This window comes from Hemitrygon akajei, chromosome 11, assembly GCF_048418815.1.
Source record: "Hemitrygon akajei chromosome 11, sHemAka1.3, whole genome shotgun sequence".
Taxonomy (NCBI): Eukaryota; Metazoa; Chordata; class Chondrichthyes; order Myliobatiformes; family Dasyatidae; genus Hemitrygon; species Hemitrygon akajei.
This window is the reverse complement of record NC_133134.1, coordinates 73751451-73766004: the sequence shown is the minus strand read 5'-3', so window position 1 is coordinate 73766004 and position 14554 is coordinate 73751451. Positions and strand designations below refer to the sequence as shown.

The following is a 14554-nucleotide window of genomic DNA, read 5'->3' as shown; positions in this document are numbered from 1 at the left end:
CAAAATTGAGTTTGTCGGATGCACAACTCCATATGCACAGGTGGAATGAAAATCTTACACACTCACAGTGTCATATCAGCAACATTCACAGGAAAAACATAGGGGTAAATTACGCCGATCATTTTTGTGCGTGAACACTGACATTCACCGTAAATACTGTTTGTAGTTTAGCTCCTCCATGAATATATTTTTTTAAAATGTCTTGTTGAAAGATTGATGTTAGTAATTTTGAACAGGTTCTCCAAACTTTGTTTATTTCGATCTGTCTCCATTAAACTTTCACTAACAAACAATGAACACGTATATAAGCAACAGGACTCATCCTTTTTCCTTTAAAAAGGCCATAAATATTATTATTAATTCACTAATCAAAACTACCTGTGCACAGCAGAGAATATTTGAGAAGATTGTCACCAATTTTGGCACACGCTCTCTAAAATGTTCGCCACCCTGCTCTAGGCTATCACAATAATTCCTCCAGATTCTTTTCAAGACATAAGTCCTCTTGCGTCCTCTCCTCACCTGCCTATCACCTCCCCCTGGTGCCCCTCTTCCTTCCCTTTCTCCCATGGTCCACCCTCCTCTCCTATCAGATTCCTTCTTCTTCAGCCCTTTGCTTTTTCCACCTATCACCTCCCTGATTCTTACTTCCTCCCCCACCCACCTGGCTTCAGCTATCACCTTCTAGCTTGTCTTCCTTCTCTCCCCCCCACCTTCTTATTCTGGTGTCTTTCCCCTTTCTTTCCGGTCTGAAATGTTGACTGTTCATTCATTTTCATAGATGCTGCCCGAACCTCTGAGTTCCCCCAGTGTTTTGTGGGTTATTCTGTGTTTCCAACATCTGCAGAATCTCTCGTGTTTGTGATTTTCAGTCCAGTTCCACCACTTCCACAGTGCAAAAACTTTCTTAGATCTTTCTAAGAGAAATTAAGTCTTCATTTGGTGTTCTTGTCCCCACTCATCCTATCATAGATGTTCCCTTCTCTGCCCTGCCTTCTCTTCTCCTCTTTAAAAATTACACATAAATAAGCAGAAGGTCCATAGTTATTGTTACTAATTCGTTAATTGTTCAGGGTGGCAAGTGGTGTAAGATTGCTTGCTGTAAGATCAGCGTTCCATTCCCACTGCTGCCTGTAAGGGGGAGGCTGGAGCCTCCGGAGGAAACCGACACATTGGTGGAGAGAACGTACAAACTCCATACGGGCAGCAGTGGAATTGAACCTGGGTCACTGGCGCTGTAACCGCCACACCACATGGCGCCCCAAACCTCTCGTCTTCTAACCTGTGTCCTCTCAATTCGTGTAACTAGGTACTGGAAGATGAGCGCGCCGCTCGGTATATAGATGGGATCGCGGTGCACTGGTACATAGACCTGATAGTCCCTGCTGACATCACCCTGGGCACCACCCACCAGCTTTTCCCTGAGTTCTTCTTGTTCGCCACGGAGGCCTGCAATGGGAACATAGTCCAGAACTCTGTAGTGGAGCTGGGGAGCTGGAAGCGAGGAGCCAGATACAGCCAGGACATCATCAAGGTGAGCAGAGCCCACAAGGTGTAAATGATCCTCAAGAATCACCTCTATTTCAGTGGATTCCAGTTAGTTGGACCATCTGTTAATTGGGACAGCCTCTTATTTGGGACACCTCATAATGACTCCAAACGAACGATGGTGGCTTGGCCGAGCAACACGGCGAAACATAAAATTCTCAAAACTAGGACCCCACAATTAGTGCTAATCAGGCATCCCCTTAAAAAATACATGGAAACTTCACAAGCTTGAACCAGGAGACTGCATTACAAGGAGTGAGTCATTTGAAAAGAAACACGAGGAACCTTAAAGAGACTGTTATTAAACAACTATTAACCAATTCAGGTGCTGTAAAAACACAGGTCCGAAGTGCCCTTTCCCTATGAACAGCTTTTGACAGCCCAGGGAGACCTGAAAACTTGAGATCTAGGTACAGCTCAAGAGACCTGGGGAACTCAAGGGGGGAGGCCTAAAGAACTCGAGAAGGGTCCCTGAGAGACCTACGGAACCTCAAACAAGACTAGAGAACCTTGGGAGGAACCTCGAGGGAGGCTTGGGAATCCTCAAGACAGGTAGAACATTAAAAGACCTTGGAAACGTAGAGAAAAGTCCTTGGGAAAGCTTGACGACCTTTATGGCTTAGGTCAGGAAAAAAGCCTTGAGACCCAGAAAGTAGAGTCCTTGAAAACCTGAAGCTCAAAACCTAGCGAGGGTTCCAGGAAGGACCTGGCTTGCAGTGTTTTACCCTTCACTATTTTTCCAGAGGTTATTCGGACAGATTGAGACAGTGTAACCAGGCTCTTCTTATCGTTGAGCTAGCTGGCTCTCTGTAGGTCTGTTTCATTGTTACATGAAAGCTCAATTTTCACTGTCTGTACTTCCATCATGAGGGTTAGTCTTGAAAGGGTTACTTGTCCAGCCAGGGATCAGCTTTTGGAGCAGGGCTCTCCCAAAATTGTCACTAACGGCCTGAATCCAATAAGCTTAATCGATAAGCTTGCTTGGAGCAGCGCTAGGCAGCTAGGCAGACCTGAGTCATGGGATCCCGAAGCTGGGAACCGGATACTTGCAACTTGAGAAGCTCAGAATGAAACTTGAGGACCCTTCGAAAGTAGACTTGGGACATGCACTGAGAATAGAAAGCACTCTCGCCTCCAGCCACTGATGTCAAAAAGCCGCTGTTCAACCCCTGCTGGGTCCAATACGTGGCAGGTCCGACTGTCACAATGTGTACTGGCAATATCAGAGCCCAAGTGCAGAGGAAAGGACAGGCTCCAATATAGATACAGCAACGAGAAGTTCTTCATAATAATTGCAAAAGAACAGCAGTCGCTCAGCCAAGCGACACAGCGAGATGTAACGTTCTCAAAACTAGGCCCCTGCAATGACTGCTAATCAGGCATCCACTTAAATAATACAAGTAACACGAAATCCCCAAGCCTATCAAAATAAACTTAATAAGTTTAAACACAAAGCGCCAGGAGACCGCATTAGAGTGAGTCATTAAAAAAAAACACCAGGAATTCCAAACAATTAACCACTGTCATTAAACAACAGTGAACCAATTAAGGTGCTCTTAAAAACCTCAGAGCCCAGCGCTCTCTAGCGCCCCGCACAGGCCCAAAGAACTCATCACAAACAGCATCTCCACCACAGTAAGGCAACACCAACTCCAATGGGTAGGTCATGGCATTCAGATACCTAACTCCTCTCTCCCCAGACAAATCCTTTACTCCCCGGTGAAGGAAGGTCAGTGAGCCCCTGGTGGGCAAAGGAAACACTTCAAAGATAACATCACAATCAGCCTGAGGAAGTTCAACACCACATCTAAAAACTGGGAAGACATTGCACTCCGTAGAGACACCTGGAGGAATCTGTCCAAGAGGGAGCTGCGCTACGAGAGAGCGACTCCACCGTGTCGCAGAGAGCCAGTGGCAGCTGAGAAAGAGACCGAACAACCAAAAGACCCCACGAGCCACAACCACCACCTACCCTTGTCCACACTGCACCAGAATATGTGGGTCCCCGATCGGCCTCTACAGACTCCACCGACCCTTGCCCACACTGCACCAGAACATGTGGGTCCCCGATAGGCCTCCACCGACCCTCGCCCACACTGCACCAGAATATGTGGGTCCCCGATCGGCCTCTACAGACTCCACCGACCCTTGCCCACACTGCACCAGAACATGTGGGTCCCCGATCGGCCTCCACCGACCATTGCCCACACTGCACCAGAATATGTGGGTCCCCGATCGGCCTCCACTGACCCTTGCCCACACTGCACCAGAATATGTGGGTCCCCGATCGGCCTCCACAGCCTCCACCGACCCTCGCCCACACTGCACCAGAATATGTGGGTCCCCGATCGGCCTCTACAGCCTCCACCGACCCTCGCCCATACTGCACCAGAATATGTGGGTCCCCGATCGGCCTCTACAGCCTCCACCGACCCTCGCCCACACTGCACCAGAATATGTGGGTCCCCGATCGGCCTCCACCGACCCTTGCCCACACTGCACCAGAATATGTGGGTCCCCGATCGACCTCTACAGCCTCCACCAACCCTCGCCCACGCTGCACCAGAATATGTGGGTCCCCGATCGGCCTCCACCGACCCTCGCCCACACCGCACCAGAATATGTGGGTCCCCGATCGGCCTCTACCGACCCTCGCCCACACCGCACCAGAATATGTGGGTCCCCGATCGGCCTCTACCGACCCTTGCCCACACTGCACCAGAATATGTGGGTCCCCGATCGGCCTCTACCGACCCTTGCCCACACTGCACCAGAATATGTGGGTCCCCGATCGGCCTCTACCGACCCTTGCCCACACTGCACCAGAATATGTGGGTCCCCGATCGGCCTCTACCGACCCTTGCCCACACTGCACCAGAATATGTGGGTCCCCGATCGACCTCTACAGCCTCCACCGACCCTCGCCCACACTGCACCAGAATATGTGGGTCCCCGATCGGCCTCTACAGCCTCCACCGACCCTCGCCCACGCTGCACCAGAATATGTGGGTCCCCGATCGGCCTCTACAGCTTCCACCGACCCTTGCCCACACTGCACCAGAATATGTGGGTCCCCGATCGGCCTCTACAGCCTCCACCGACCCTCGCCCACACTGCACCAGAATATGTGGGTCCCCGATCGGCCTCTACCGACCCTCGCCCACACTGCACCAGAATATGTGGGTCCCCGATCGGCCTCTACAGCCTCCACTGACCCTCGCCCACACTGCACCAGAATATGTGGGTCCCCGATCGGCCTCTACAGCCTCCACCGACCCTCGCCCACACTGCACCAGAATATGTGGGTCCCCGATCGGCCTCTACAGCCTCCACCAACCCTCGCCCACGCTGCACCAGAATATGTGGGTCCCCGATCGGCCTTTACAGCCTCCACCGACCCTCGCCCACACTGCACCAGAATATGTGGGTCCCCGATCGGCCTCTACCGACCCTTGCCCACACTGCACCAGAATATGTGGGTCCCCGATCGACCTCTACAGCCTCCACCGACCCTCGCCCACACTGCACCAGAATATGTGGGTCCCCGATCGGCCTCTACAGCCTCCACCGACCCTCGCCCACACTGCACCAGAATATGTGGGTCCCCGATCGGCCTCTACAGCCTCCACCGACCCTTGCCCACGCTGCACCAGAATATGTGGTTCCCCGATCGGCCTCTACCGACCCTCGCCCACACTGCACCAGACTATGTGGGTCCCCGATCGGCCTCTACAGCCTCCACCGACCCTCGCCCACACTGCACCAGAATATGTGGGTCCCCGATCAGCCTCTACAGCCTCCACCGACCCTCGCCCACACTGCACCAGAATATGTGGGTCCCCGATCGGCCTCTACCGACCCTCGCCCACACTGCACCAGACTATGTGGGTCCCCGATCGGCCTCTACAGCCTCCACCGACCCTTGCCCACACTGCACCAGAATATGTGGGTCCCCGATCGGCCTCTACAGCCTCCACCGACCCTCGCCCACACTGCACCAGAATATGTGGGTCCCCGATCGGCCTCTACAGCCTCCACCCACCCTCGCCCACACTGCACCAGAATATGTGGGTCCCCGATCGGCCTCTACCGTCCCTCGCCCACACTGCACCAGACTATGTGGGTCCCCGATCGGCCTCCACCGACCCTCGCCCACACTGCACCAGAATATGTGGGTCCCCGATCGGCCTCTACCGACCCTCGCCCACACTGCACCAGACTATGTGGGTCCCCGATCGGCCTCTACAGCCTCCACCGACCCTTGCCCACACTGCACCAGAATATGTGGGTCCCCGATCGGCCTCTACAGCCTCCACCGACCCTCGCCCACACTGCACCAGAATATGTGGGTCCCCGATCGGCCTCTACAGCCTCCACCCACCCTCGCCCACACTGCACCAGAATATGTGGGTCCCCGATCGGCCTCTACCGACCCTCGCCCACACTGCACCAGACTATGTGGGTCCCCGATCGGCCTCTACAGCCTCCACCGACCCTTGCCCACACTGCACCAGAATATGTGGGTCCCCGATCGGCCTCTACAGCCTCCACCGACCCTCGCCCACACTGCACCAGAATATGTGGGTCCCCTATCGGCCTCTGCAGCCTCCACCGACTCTCGCCCACGCTGCACCAGAATATGTGGGTCCCCGATCGGCCTCTACAGCCTCCACCGACCCTCGCCCACACTGCACCAGAATATGTGGGTCCCCGATCGGCCTCTACAGCCTCCACCGACCCTCGCCCACACTGCACCAGAATATGTGGGTCCCCGATCGGCCTCTACCGACCCTCGCCCACACTGCACCAGAATATGTGGGTCCCCGATCGGCCTCTACAGCCTCCACCGACCCTTGCCCACACTGCACCAGAATATGTGGGTCCCCGATCGGCCTCTACAGCCTCCTGTGGACCCACCAATAGACAACCCCTTAGAAGAACATCATACTCGACTCGAGTGCTCACATTACTAATACCACTACATTTAATAAGTACACAGAATAAAGAATTATATAAAAATAAAGTTAGAAGTAGAAATATGAGAATAGAATATGCATAAATCCATAAATGCCAGCATATAACAATTACAGCATGGAAACAGGCCAACTCAGCCCTTCTAGTCCGTGCCGACGCTTACTCTCACCTAGTCCCACCGACCGCACTCAGCCCATAACCCTCCATTCCTTTCCTGTCCATATACCTATCGAACTTTACTTTAAATGACAATACTGAACCTGCCTCTACCACTTCTACTGGAAGCTCATTCCACACAGCTACCACTCTCTGAGTAAAGAAATTCCCCCTCGTGTTACCCCTAAACTTTTGCCCCCTGACTCTCAAATCATGTCCTCTTGTTTGAATCTCCCCTGCTCTCAATGGAAAAAACCTATCCACGTCAACTCGATCTATCCCCCTCATTATTTTAAATACCTCTATCAAGTCCCCCCTCAACCTTCTACGCTCCAAAGAATAAAGACCTAACTTGTTCAATCTTTCCCTGCAACTTAGGTGCTGAAATCCAGGTAACATTCTAGTAAATCTTCTCTGTACTCTCTCTATTTTGTTGATATACAAAATAGAGTACCCAGTTCATTGCACCATGGGTGGCTCTGCGGCACAGGAGGGAAGGAAAAGGAGTGGGAGAGCTATAGTGATAGGGGATTCGATTGTAAGGGGAGTAGATAGGCGTTTCTGCGGCCGCAAACAAGACTCCAGGATGGTATGTTGCCTCCCTGGTGCAAGGGTCAAGGATGTCTCTGAGCGGCTGCAGGACATTCTGGAATGGGAGGGTGAACAGCCAGTGGTCACGGTGCACATAGGTACCAACTATATAGGTAAAAAACGGGATGAGGTCCTACAAGGTGAATTTAGGGAGTTAGGAGATAAACTAAAAAGTAGGACCACAAAGGTAATAATCTCTGGATTACTACCAGTGCCACGTGCTAGTCAGAGTAGAAATAGGAGGATATTTCAGATGAATACGTGGCTTAAAAAATGGTGCAAGGGGGAGGTATTCAAATTTCTGGGGCATTGGAACCAGTTCTGGGGGAGGTGGGACAGGTATAAACAGGATGGTCTGCACCTGGGCTGGACTGGAACCAATGTCCTGGGGGAGCGTTTGCTACTGCTGTTCAGGAGGCTTTAAACTAATGTGGCAGGGGGATGGGAACAAGTGCAGAGAGACAGAGGGGTGTAAAATAAGGGTAGAAGCAAAAAGTAGTAAGGTGAAAAGTAAAAGTGGCAGGCAGGCAAATCCAGGGCAAAAATCAAAAAGGGCCACTTTTCAACATAATTGTATAAAGGCTAAGAGTGTTGTAAAAACAAGCCTGAAGGCTTTGTGTGTCAATGCGAGGAGCATTCGTAACAAGGTAGATGAATTGAATGTGCAGATAGTTATTAAAGAATATGATATAGTTGGGATCACAGAGACATGGCTCCAGGGTGACCAAGGATGGGAGCTCAACATCCAGGGATATTCAATATTTAGGAGGGATAGACGGGAAAGAAAAGGAGGTGGGGTAGCATTGCTGGTTAGAGAGGAGATTAACGCAATAGAAAGGAAGGACATTAGCCTGGAGGATGTGGAATCGATATGGGTAGAGCTGCATAACACTAAGGGGCAGAAAACGCTGGTGGGAGTTGTGTACAGGCCACCTAACAGTAGTAGTGAGGTTGGGGATGGCATTAAACAGGAAATTAGAAATGCGTGCAATAAAGGTACAGTAGTTATAATGGGTGACTTCAATCTACATATAGATTGGGTGAACCAAGTTGGTAAGGGTGCTGAGGAAGAGGATTTCTTGGAATGTATGCAGGATGGTTTTCTGAACCAACATGTCGAGGAACCAACTAGAGAGCAGGCCATTCTAGATTGGGTACTGAGCAATGAGGAAGGGTTAGTTAGCGATCTTGTCGTGCAAGGCCCCTTGGGTAAGAGTGACCATAATATGGTGGAATTCTTCATTAAGATGGAGAGTGACATAGTTAATTCAGAAACAAAGGTTCTGAGCTTAAAGAAGGGTAACTTTGAAGGTATGAGACGTGAATTAGCTAAGATAGACTGGCAAATGATACTTAAAGGGTTGACGGTGGATATGCAATGGCAAGCATTTAAAGATCGCATGGATGAACTGCAACAATTGTTCATCCCTGTTTGGCAAAAGAATAAACCAGGGAAGGTAGTGCACCCGTGGCTGACAAGGGAAATTAGGGATAGTATCAAGTCCAAAGAAGAAACATATAAATTAGCAAAAAAAAAGTGGCACACCTGAGGACTGGGAGAAATTCAGAGACCAGCAGAGGAGGACAAAGGGCTTAATTAGGAAAGGGAAAAAAGATTGAGAGAAAGCTGGCAGGGAACATAAAAACTGACTGTAAAAGCTTTTATAGATACGTGAAAAGAAAAAGATTGGTCAAGACAAATGTAGGTCCTTTACAGTCAGAAACAGGTGAATTGATCATAGGGAACAAAGACATGGCAGACCTACTTTGGTTCTGTCTTCACTAAGGAGGACATAAATAATCTTCCAGAAATAGTCAGGGACCGAGGGTCTAGTGAGATGGAGGAACTGAGGGAAATACATGTTAGTAGGGAAGTGGTGTTCAGTAAATTGAAGGGATTAAAGGCAGATAAATCCCCAGGGCCAACTGGTCTGCATCCCAGAGTGCTTAAGGAAGTAGCCCAAGAAATAGTGGATGCATTAGTGATAATTTTTCAAAACTCCTTAGATTCTAGATTATTTCCTGAGGATTGGAGGGTGGCTAATGTAACCCCACTTTTTAAAAAAGGAGGGAGAGAGAAACCGGGGAATTATAGACCGGTTAATCTGACATCGGTGGTGGGGAAAATGCTAGAGTCGGTTATCAAAGATGTGATAACAGCACATTTGGAAAGAGGTGAAATCATCGGACAAAGTCAGCATGGATTTGTGAAAGGAAAATCATGTCTGACGAATCTTATAGAATTTTTTGAAGATGTAACTAGTAGAGTGGATAGGGGAGAGCCAGTGGATGTGGTATATTTAGATTTTCAAAAGGCTTTTGACAAGGTCCCACACAGGAGATTAGTGTGCAAACTTAAAGCACACGGTATTGGGGGTATGGTATTGATGTGGATAGAGAATTGGTTGGCAGACAGGAAGCAAAGAGTGGGAGTAAACGGGACCTTTTCAGAATGGCAGGAGTGACTAGTGGGGTACCGCAAGGCTCAGTGCTGGGACCCCAGTTGTTTACAATATATATTAATGATTTAGACGAGGGAATTAAATGCAGCATCTCCAAGTTTGCGGATGACACGAAGCTGGGCGGCGGTGTTAGCTGTGAGGAGGATGCTAAGAGGATGCACGGTGACTTGGATAGGTTAGGTGAGTGAGCAAATTCATGGCAGATACAATTTAATGTGGATAAACGTGAGGTTATCCACTTTGGTTGCAAGAACAGGAAAACAGATTATTATCTGAACGGTGGCCGATTAGGAAAAGGGGAGGTGCAACGAGACCTGGGTGTCATTGTACACCAATCATTGAAGGTGGGCATGCAGGTACAGCAGGCGGTGAAAAAGGCAAATGGTATATTGGCATTCATAGTGTAACACTTACCCAAAAGGCTGGTATATGTCTAGGGGAAAAGGAGATCCAGCCACTCACCAACCCCGCCTCCCGTACACACAGGTGCTGTGAGAATCGCGTTTATGCCTCGCGCCCGCCAACAGTATCAAACCCACAACAAATACCGGTATGAAATACACTTTACAGAGTTTACTAAAATTAAAAGAGTATTAGGCAATACAATATATATATATATATATATATATATACAAGAAAAAAACAAAAGATGCCAACTTATCAAAGTTCAGTCAGTTAGTGCACTCGTTGGAGCTCAACCAGCGAACCATTCGACCCCTCGTCGCTTCCCTCCGACTTCCACGTATTCCACCTCGGACTCCCCGGTGGTCTTCCGAGCGCACGTCCACCTTCCTCGGCGTCTCCCTCCCGACTCCCTTCACCCCCAAGCCCGCGCAACCCCTCCCCCAAGTTCCCAGCCTCACAAAACACAATAACATTCCCCATTGATTAACAAATGAATACAATTACCATATCAGCCATTCTAAAGCGAAACAACGGCGAGAGAAACATTTAACAGACAAAGAAACATCCCTACTCGTAACAAACCAAAGAAGCCCTTTTTAGTAACATACACAGGACATTGTACAATAGCAAAAGGATTTGAGTACAGGAGCAGGGAGGTTCTACTGCAGTTGTACAAGGCCTTGGTGAGACCGCACCTAGAGTATTGTGTGCAGTTTTGGTCCCCTAATCTGAGGAAAGACATTCCTGCCATAGAGGGAATACAAAGAAGGTTCACCAGATTGATTCCTGGGATGGCAGGACTTTCATATGAAGAAAGACTGGATCGACTAGGCTTATACTCACTGGAATTTAGAAGATTGAGGGGGGATCTTATTGAAACGTATAAAATTCTAAAGGGATTGGACAGGCTAGATGCAGGAAGATTGTTTCCGATGTTGGGGAAGTCCAGAACGAGGGGTCACAGTTTAAGGATAAAGGGGAAGCCTTTTAGGACCGAGATGAGGAAAAACTTCTTCACACAGAGAGTGGTGAATCTGTGGAATTCTCTGCCACAGGAAACAGTTGAGGCCGGTTCATTGGCTATATTCATTGGCTGTACACATCAGACTTCCAATATAACTCGGAGTCCTGCCATGTGCAGAAGTTCGCTGATGACATGGCCATAGTGGGGTGTGTCAGGAATGGACAGGAGGAGGAGTATAGGAAACTGATACAGGACTTTGTGATATGGTGCAACTCAAACTACCTGCGTCTCAATATCACCAAGACCAAGGAGATGGTGGTGGACTTTAGGAGATCTAGGCCTCATATGGAGCCAGTGATCATTAATGGAGAATGTGTGGAGCAGGTTAAGACCTACAAGTATCTGGGAGTACAGTTAGACGAGAAGCTAGACTGGACTGCCAACACAGATGCCTTGTGCAGGAAGGCACAGAGTCGACTGTACTTCCTTAGAAGGTTGGCGTCATTCAATGTCTGTAGTGAGATGCTGAAGATGTTCCATAGGTCAGTTGTGGAGAGCGTCCTCTTCTTTGTGGTGGCGTGTTGGGGAGGAAGCATTAAGAAGAGGGACGCCTCACGTCTTAATAAGCTGGTAAGGAAGGCGGGCTCTGTCGTGGGCAAAGTACTGGAGAGTTTAACATCGGTAGCTGAGCGAAGGGCGCTGAGTAGGCTACGGTCAATTATGGAAAACTCTGAACATCCTCTACATAGCACCATCCAGAGACAGAGAAGCAGTTTCAGCGACAGGTTACTATCGATGCAATGCTCCTCAGACAGGATGAAGAGGTCAATACTCCCCAATGCCATTAGGCTTTACAATTCAACCGCCAGGACTTAAGAACTTTTTAAAAGCTATTATTAATGCTTTTTGAGATAGTGATTTAGATGCATATCATATTTTTTACTGAGTTAAGTATTGTATGTAATTTGTTTTGCTACAACAAGTGTATGGGACATTGGAAAAAAAAGTTGAATTTCCCCATGGGGATGAATAAAGTATCTATCTATCTATCTATCTATCTATCATATTTAAGAGGAAGTTAGATATGGCCCTTGTGGCTAAAGGGATCAGGGGGTATGGAGAGAAAGCAGATACAGGGTTTTGAGTTGGATGATCAGCCATGATCATACTGAATAGCGGAGCAGGCTCGAAGGGCCGAATGGCCTACTCCTGCACCTATTTTCTATGTTTCTATATCTTTTCTATAATTCGGTAACCAGAACTGTACACAATACTCCAAATTTGGCCTTACCAATGCCTTGTACAATTTTAACATTACATCCCAACTCCTATACTCAATGCTCTGATTTATAAGGCCAGCATACCAAAAGCTTTCTTCACCACCCTACCCACATGAGATTCCACCTTCAGGGAACTATACACCATTATTCCTAGATCACTCTGTTCTACTGCATTCTTCAATACCCTACCATTTACCAAGTATGTCCTATTTGGATTATTCCTACCAAAATGTAGCACCTCACACTTAACAGCATTAAACTCCATCTGCCATCATTCAGCCCACTCTTCTAACTGGCCTAAATCCCTCTGCAAGCTTTGAAAACCTACTTCATTATCCACAACACCTCCTACCTTAGTATCATCTGCATACTTACTAATCCAATTTACCACCCTATCATCCAGATCATTAATGTATATGACAAACAACATTGGACCCAATACAGATCCCTGAGGCACACCACTAGTCACCGGCCTCCAATCTGACAAACAATTATCCACCACTACTCTCTGGCATCTCCCATCTAGCCACTGTTGAATCCATTTTACTACTTCAATATTAATACCTAACGATTGAACTTTCCTAACTAACCTTCCGTGTGGAACCTCGTCAAAGGCCTTACTGAAGTCCATATAGACAACATCCACTGCTTTACCCTCGTCAACTTTCCTCGTAACCTCTTCAAAAAATTCAAAAAGATCTGTCAAACATGACCTTCCATGCTCAAATCCATGCTGACTATTCCTAATCAGACCCTGTCTATCCAGATAGTCATATATACCATCTCTAAGAATACTTTCCATTAATTTCCCCACCACTGACGTCAAACTGACAGGCCGATAATTGCTAGGTTTACTCTTAGAACCCTGTTTAAACAATGGAACCACATGAGCAATACACCAATCCTCCGGCACCATCCCCATTTCTAATGACATTTGAAATAATTCTGTCAGAGCCCCTGCTATTTCTACACCAACTTCCCTCAAGGTCCTAGGGAATATCCTGTCAGGACCCGGAGATTTATCCACTTTTATATTCCTTAAAAGCGCCAGTACTTCCTCCTCTTTAATTGTCATAGTTTCCATAACTTCCCTACTTGTTTCCCTTACCTTACACAATTCAATATCCTTCTCCTTAGTGAATACTGAAGAAAAGAAATTGTTCAAAATCTCCCCCATCTCTTTCGGCTCCACACATAGCTGTCCACTCTGATTCTCTAAGGGACCAATTTTATCCCTCACTATCCTTTTGCTATCAATATAACTGTAGAAACCCTTCTGATTTATTTTCACCTTACTTACCAAAGCAACCTTGTATCTTCTTGTAGTTTTTCTAATTTCTTTCTTAAGATACTTTTTACATTCTTTATATTCCTCGAGCACCTCATTTACTCCATGCTGCCCATATTTATTGTAGATCTCCCTCTTTTTCTGAACCAAGTTTCCAATATCCCTTGAAAACCATGGCTCTCTCAAACTTCTATCCTTTCCTTTCAACCTAACAGGAACATAAAGATTCTGTACCCTCAAAATTTTACCTTTAAATGACCTGCATTTCTCTATTACATCCTTCCCATAAAACAAATTGTCCCAATCCACTCCTTCTAAATCCTTTTGCATCTCTTCAAAGTTAGCCTTTTTCCAATCAAAAATCTCAACCCTGGGTCCAGTCCTATCCTTCTCCATAATTATATTGAAACTAATGGTATTGTGATCACTGGACCCAAAGTACTCCCCAACACATACGTCCGTCACTTGACCTATTTCATTCCCGAACAGGAGATCCAGCACTGCCCCTTCTCTACTCGAAACCTCTATGTATTGCTGCAAAAAACTATCCTGCACACATTTTACAAACTCCAAACCATCCAGCCCTTTTACAGAATGGGCTTCCCAGTCTATGTGTGGAAAATTAATATCTCCCACAATCACAACCTTGTGCCTACTACAAATATCTGGTATCTCCTTACAAATTTGCTCCTCCAATTCTCGCTCCCCATTAGGTGGTCTTATAATACACCCCTATAAGTGTTACTACACCTTTCCCATTCCTCAATTCCACCCAAATAGTCTCCCTAGATGAGCCCTCTAATCTATCCTGCCAAAGCACCGCTGTAATATTTTCTCGGACAAGCAATGCAACACCCCCTCCTCTTGCCCCTCCGATTCTGTCACA

At 47.8% G+C, this 14554-nt stretch overlaps 1 protein-coding gene across 5 annotated transcripts in view; it reads left to right on the top strand.

Moving 5' to 3' along the window:
• The window catches only part of gba1 (glucosylceramidase beta 1), a 70885-nt gene that overhangs the window by 38913 nt on the left and 17418 nt on the right, over positions 1-14554 (top strand). For 3 of the 5 annotated variants that reach the window (XM_073061134.1, XM_073061136.1, XM_073061135.1), the window contains exon 8: positions 1310-1534. In XM_073061134.1, coding sequence (XP_072917235.1) covers positions 1310-1534 — 225 coding nt within the window. Of the gene's footprint in view, positions 1-1309; positions 1535-4753; positions 7071-14554 lie in introns of those variants that run through there. The other 2 variants (XR_012100796.1, XR_012100797.1) reach the window with 1 other exon arrangement.